The 7,211-nt window shown below is 40.5% G+C and overlaps 1 protein-coding gene across 1 annotated transcript in view; it reads left to right on the top strand.

Annotated features, from left to right (window-relative positions):
• Positions 1-514: 514 nt before the first annotated feature.
• fz (frizzled class receptor) overlaps positions 515-7,211 on the top strand; it is a 95,778-nt gene continuing 89,081 nt past the window's right edge. The window contains exon 1 of the mRNA XM_017079370.4: positions 515-1,913. Coding sequence (XP_016934859.1) covers positions 1,242-1,913 — 672 coding nt within the window. The 5' untranslated portion in view covers positions 515-1,241. The remainder of the gene's footprint in view (positions 1,914-7,211) is intronic.

Below are 7,211 nucleotides of genomic sequence, written 5' to 3'. Positions count from 1 at the left end.
TTAGTCATTCTTTTTTTTTCGAAATACCAACGTTTGCGCGAAAATGAACCATAGTTTATGGTACCCCTTCTTCCTGACCGTCAAAAATAAGCATACATTTAAGCCCCACTTCCGCCCCTAATTTTCTATAATCCCTATCAATACCATAATCATATTAAATTCTAATTAATATTCTCCAGCCGCTTTTAGTCGTCTGTTGATGTTTCTTTTTCTGTCGGCTAATCAACAGGAGGCCAAGAAATTGAGAAGAGACAGAGTGCGAGTGGGACAGCATCCAAACAAATGGCATAACAGCCCTGTCTTTCACTCTACTCTCTCCAGCACTCTCTCTCACCCACCGAGAGTGTCAAATTCAAGGTCGCCCCCAGTGCTATCCCATGGAACATATAGCTGAATAGACCCACGGAGCGAGAGAGCGCATATTCAGCGAGGGAGCGAGAGAGAGAGAGCGGCTTCGAAAGACCCCTGTGTTTTGGACTCGCTGTCGACCAGTCCATATCTTTCTCAGTGCCTCGGTTCCTCAGATTGTCAGCGTATGCCCTGCCATGCGGATGTGCTCGCGGACTAATTTCGTCTCGAACTCCGGCTCCGTTTTCGACTTTTGACGTAAACCCCGTGCAAAAGAAGTGGTTTCCAACTCCGGGTGTACGGTTATTTTTGCGCGTTTTTCGAACAAGTGTTAAAGAGAAAGAAAGGAAAGTGCTGAAATCGGGGGAGGCAAAAATAATTTGCACTTACGGTATAATTGCCTCAAACAGAAAGATAAAAAAGAATAAAGTCCAAGCAAAGTCGGTACTTTGCCAGATAAAAGCCACATAACATCAAAAACCCAACGTAAACAAGGTCTTAAGACCACCAAAACGTATAATTTGACAAAATAATATTTCGCCACCAGCAAAGTCAAAACCGAAACCGTAATAATAGTTTGCAAATAGGAAAATAAGTTCAAACAAGATAAAGAGCAAAAGCAAACGCAAATAAAATTGAGAGAAATATTTATTATTTGCTTATAAGGCCAAGCTAAATATTTGCCGCCGGCAAATATTTAAAAGGTGTTAAGTGTTTTGTGGGTGTGTAGTTTCTAAGCCGAAAAAAATAAATTGGATAAATATTTCATGGTGTACAAGTGAGTGCAAGAAGTAAAGCAACATGTGTGTGTTTTAAAAGTCTTAAACAAAATCGAAATAAATACCCCAAAAGTTCTTTGACAGAGATAAAGAGCGATACCGAAAAATTCCAAAATGTGGCGTCAGATCCTGTTTATTTTACCCACCTTGATACAAGGTGTCCAGCGTTACGATCAAAGTCCCCTGGATGCCAGCCCCTACTATCGCAGTGGTGGTGGATTAATGCCAAGTTCGGGAACCGAATTGGATGGACTACCCCACCACAACCGCTGCGAACCCATCACCATTTCGATCTGCAAGAACATACCCTATAACATGACCATTATGCCGAACCTTATTGGCCATACGAAGCAGGAAGAAGCGGGTCTGGAGGTCCATCAGTTCGCTCCGCTCGTGAAGATCGGATGTAGCGATGATCTCCAGTTGTTCCTCTGCTCACTCTATGTTCCGGTCTGCACAATTTTGGAGATACCCATACCGCCCTGTCGATCTCTGTGCGAATCGGCCAGAGTGTGTGAAAAGTTGATGAAAACCTACAATTTCAACTGGCCGGAAAATCTCGAGTGCTCCAAGTTTCCCGTCCATGGCGGGGAGCATTTGTGCGTGGCGGAGAATACCACCTCCTCGGCCTCCACGGCGGCCACGCCCACAAGGAGTGTGGCCAAGGTCACCACCAGGAAACACCAAACGGGCGTGGAAAGTCCCCACCGCAACATCGGATTCGTATGCCCCGTGCAACTAAAAACCCCGCTGGGCATGGGCTACGAACTGAAAGTAGGCGGAAAGGTGAGTTTTCAGATTACAATATTATAATAAAACGCTTGAAAAATAAAGGATAAGCGTAATGGGAGGTCATAGGGTGATATATTGTAAAAAGTAACTTTTAATTAAATAGTAAGTATAGGAAATATATTATAGAACTTTTTATGGGAAGAAGATAACCAAATGTTGTCCGTCGGAATTCTTCCTTTCCATTGAGAAGACCGTCGGGTTCTACCAACTCTATGTTATTAAAGACTGGCAAAACTAAGCAACTATGAGTGTACGTTTTCGTTATTACGCCCTCTTTCCAAAAGACTTTAGTTAAAATTTCGATTGTTCCTGGAAGTTTATATACGCCATACATTTTTGTTTGGCCCCATGTAGGTCAACGGATTTTTTATGTCTTCATTTGAACTCCAGACTCAATTTGTAGAGCAGAGTAGAAGTGTAGGGAAAAAATGCATATCCTGTTGCGCCAAGAAAACAATTTTCAACCACCAGGGAAAACAGCAGGAGGTCCTTGACGGGCAAGGAGAAAAAAAAGTAAAAGAGAGGGGTCCGACGAACCCGCATTCTACCTGCCCATAGCTCTCAAAAGATGGTTAACAACGTCAGGTAGATCGTCTCTTTGGCTTCGGCTGAGGAAAGGTAAACCAGTTCTTTTCGGAGTTGTGTAATTTGTAATGCCTGCTTAAAAATATCCCGAAAAGAAAGAAAACGTAACAAGAACCCAGGAATGTTTAATAACTTGAACCGGGGTTCCGCCTGTTGCATTTTCACGTTCTTTAATTAATTTTCCACCCGTTTCCCTCAGCAGCTTTTTGTTTCGGGGTCTTAAGTCCCTCAAGTGACTGATTTTCCACGATTTATTTTGTGTTTGTTTTGGATGAGTGATGGTGATCATCTATGTGTTTCCAATGTTTTTGCCTGAGATTTTTTTTCGTAAGCTATTTTTAGCCGACACTCTGTTGTTTGTCTGCTGCCATGTGTAAAGCGTATTAAATACTTTGAGGCAGGATAATTCACACTTCCCTCAGTGTCTGGGTATCTGGCGGATACATGTGTATCTTTTAGCTACTTTAGCATTGCGATTCCTTTGCGTTTTTTCCTTTCTCTCGCTTTTTCTTGATTGGTCTCGTTTTTCCCTGGCTGTGTGTCATCAGTTGCTCTTGGCCTTCCTTCTTGCCATCCCCGAATCATCATGGTTGTCAGCATCTTTGGTTTAGCCGGAGTTTCGAGACCCCGTGCTTAAATGCCTTTTGAGAGCTGCGTGCGAAATTTAGCAGCTTGTTTGCCTGGATTGCATTTGGCCCACATCACGATTGTCTGTAAGAGTATCTGCAAATACATCTGTATCTGCAAACGTATCTCTGTGTGTTTGGGCCCTGTTTGCCGTGCTTTATGAGCCAGATAGGTCCCTGTGTCTGCTAATGATAATCGCGCCGTGTGAGAGCGTGAATTAATGCTTATTGGATAGATAATGATCCGACCATATAAACAAATAAAAGCCCTATTAGAAATAAAAGGTATTTACACACGTTTTACAAGGGCTCTAAAGATAAAAGTTAAGGCGGCTTTTGTTGAAGAGACCCGCAGTAACAAGGGAACCACTAGGTCTTTATTTATTTTTTATATGTGTTATATAAAGTTATAAAAATAATTATTGCTAAACTGTGAATATATTTCGGTATTCTAATGTATTTAAATATCTATAATTTATCTTACCACCTCCTCAAATTAGTTTCGCTTTGTTTAAGTAAAAACAATATTTATATTGTATTAAGCAATCATATCTCTTATCCCTAAAATAACATTATGCCTTGACACCTTTAAATGATTTTAATTATCCGAAGGCAACTCCTAATTGTTTGCCTGTAAGCCAAATATTAAATATTAATTCCATTCATCTTGGGCTAATTTCTCAATTTTCCTTTTTTCGTCATTCCATTTTCTCGATTGGCCTGTCAATCAGACCGTTTTTGACTAAATTAACCAGTCACTCTTGTTGAAACTTGTACAAACAAAAATCAGGCATACAAAATATGCAATTTCGCAAATCAATTACCCAAACCAAAAAGCAAAATACGTCCCGATGAGTTAGAGTGAGAAATGCTGAATGGAATTAGTTGGAAATTCTCTCAGTCTGTGCTGAAATAATCATAGGCGAAGGCCCCGTAGGTCATGAAAACCCTTTGCTCGCTTTTCACAGCCCTTTTTCTTGGCCTTTTCTTGCCCCGAATCCATTATGCAAAGGCAGTAGTGCGGGTCAGGAAAATCTGGTTGCCGTCAGAGAGGAAACTGAGTGGAAAGCCGGCAGTCATAAGAGGGCACAATCAATTACGGATTCGTCCACAATTAAAAGTCCTGGCCGGGGGCCCTCCTCACCGGATGATTCAATTTGGGGCCTACAAATAATCCCCAAATCGGACTGTTTCTATCCTCACTTTTCCCCCCTCTAAATGCGTCAAAAGCGTTCTAAATGAGGCTTTTAATGGATTTACGATTTCCTAAACAACCAAACTGAAATCCTTCCCTCCTATCCACAAACTAAACTGTTGTCCTTTCGCGCTCTTTGATTAATTTATTTCTGGCTGCCATGGGTTAGATGGTGTTCGGCAATCGGGACTCTGGCATTGTGGGTTAAAGTGGGCGAAGGGTGGAGGGTATCTGGTTGCCCAGTTGTCTACACATGTAGCCATCAATCGGGCATTGCCCCTCGGTAATCTGTTTGCTCTGAAAAGGTTTTGACGTCATCTAATGGTTTACGTATCCGTGGAATTTGCTACGGAAAAGGGATAATGATGGCCGGAAGTAGATGGGAAGTTGTGTAGGATATTTGACAAATACTAGGGATGTTGCGTTGGGAAAATGTAGAACCGTAAGCAGCTGAAGTAAATAATATTTTAAAAGAGTTAAGGAAATGAAATAGTATTTCTAAAAAACTATTAACGGAGTAGTATACAAATATGTTGCCCATTGTCGACTTCAAGAACAAATTTTCTTCTTGATATTGAGAATTTTTATAGGCCATATAAGATAAGGTACTAGAGCTATAAGTCCTTAACCGTTTATATCATGTCAGACACTAGCTAATCCCTAAACTACCCAACATTATTTTATTGTCTGGACCTCTTTTATTCCCTGCCAGTTATCATCATCATCGGCAGCTCATCAGAAACAACTCATGGTTAAGCCCAGAGATAATCTCTGCCTGGATTTCCCACCCAACCTACTTGTATTTCCTTTAGTTATCTGTGCAATTTATCCCTCGAATTGGACCTTAACATATATACCAAACTATGGCAGAGGCTTTTGTTGTTTTTGCCATTTCTGTTTCTCTCCATTAAAACTATAATCCACTTTATATTTCACGCTCGAGCTGTTCAATTTATAACCAATAACTGTTAAGCTGGCGACGATTATTTATTTATTTTTACACGGATCTCATTTTACCCCAACCAAGCGTGGGGAAATTGCAACAAAAGCGTTTTCAACTCAATTAATTTCCCGGGGAGGGGAAAAATCTACTTCCGGCTACTTAAGCACAGACAAACAATGATACAGGATACAGGGCTGGGGGGTAAAATCTAGCGTGTCTCTGTAAATCCATAAAAATGACCAGAGAAATGGGAAAACAATTTATCCCCACACTCTTTTCTGGGCCCCTCAACCTTTTGTTGGCCTGCCTGGACCAAGGCGATAAGGACAGCAAAATCGTTTTGTCTAACGCCAGGCAATGTCCTGCAGGACATCGTAACTGTATCCGATGACATGGCAAAATCCAGCCAAACCAAGTGACAATCAAGAACGAAAGTAAAAGCTCAAAAATAAAATATTTACCAAGAAACTAAAAATATTTTCATTCATCCACTTGAGAACCCACACAGAAAACGCTTTTGGGCTGGAGTTACACAGTTCGTAGATTGACAACAATCCCCCCCGAGCACCGATTTTTATGACACAACTTTGAGCCGCCCACAGAAGTTCATTTTGTTTTCGAAATATATATGTTTGTATTTTCATGGAATTGTTAACGAAATGCTAATGCTTGGCTTTGACTTTTGCCTGACAGCGGGCCAGTTAAATATGTTTAAATATTTAATTACTGCCAGCCAGCCGTTTAATGACAGTCCATTTGGCGGCCAGCACAGGCCATTTACCATTTGCTTTAATAACTCTGGCTAACCGCACCCCAAAAATGCAATTCACAATTCAGTTGTCACCTTTTTCGGTTTTTTTGTGATTTTATTTTACATTTAGTATACTAAAACTAGTCGGGTATTTTGTGTTGGCTGTTTTGTAAATGCGACACAAAATATATCTAAGCAATTTACACCAAAAGTGTTGGGGTTGATGTATCTATGCAAATATTTCAAATTAACGAAATAGTTCTGGTTTATTTTGATAGAAATTTAAGAATAGTTAGAATTTTCAGCAAATCAATACTTTTAGTTTATGGTGATAAGTTAAGAAATATTTCTTGATTTGTGTGCAGTATTTTAATCTATTGGATTATTGGTGCATTATTGGTTTAGGATCTCGAATTGTTTTTTATGGTAAATTAAAATAACAAATAAATTTTACTGATAAATGGAAACGTTTTTAGGCTAAAATTAACTATCATCCGAAAAGTATCTGGCATATATTTTATGCTTAATGAGAACCCTTTTGGGTGAACAATCTCTATCTAAATGTGAATAGAAGGTTTACCACTACCACCGAAAAAACCTGTATTTGCTTTTCAATTTCGCAAAACTTTTCCGTTTCCCTTCGAGCGATTCCCGCTTTTGTTGGATGAACTAGAGCATGAAACTGAAACACATATTCGCCCATATTGTTTGTCCCTTTTAATCAGAGAGAACTGACGCCCCGTGCTCTGAACTAAGCCCCCGCAAAACCGAGCACAGAGGTAAGGCCCTCAAACCGAACCTACATCGGTGCCATTCACATCTTTTTGTCGGGCTCTTGCCACAGGATTCTTTCAATGAAGTGGCTTTCATTTGCACCTACGTGCACCGCAGTGCTCCACTTTGCGAAAAGACCACCCCCTTTGGGCCATACAAAATTTGACACAATTAAAAACAAAGGCGAACCGAACACAAATGTCAACCTCAGACGGAGTCCTCTTCCTTACTATTTTTTTTTTACTATGCTCCTGTTGTTTGCTGTCTGTTTTGCTGTTTTGCATTGTTCTGTGAAACGCTGCGCCATTTTGCGATGGCAAAAGGCATCTTACAGATACTTCAGATGCCCCCAGCTTCAGATCCATATACATTATGCAGGAATCGGGCTCCTCGCATGTAAGCCAGCGTGTCTGTCTGA

Source organism: Drosophila suzukii, chromosome 3 (assembly GCF_043229965.1).
Source record: "Drosophila suzukii chromosome 3, CBGP_Dsuzu_IsoJpt1.0, whole genome shotgun sequence".
NCBI classification, from domain to species: Eukaryota; Metazoa; Arthropoda; class Insecta; order Diptera; family Drosophilidae; genus Drosophila; species Drosophila suzukii.
This window is presented reverse-complemented; position numbering and strand designations above follow the sequence as displayed.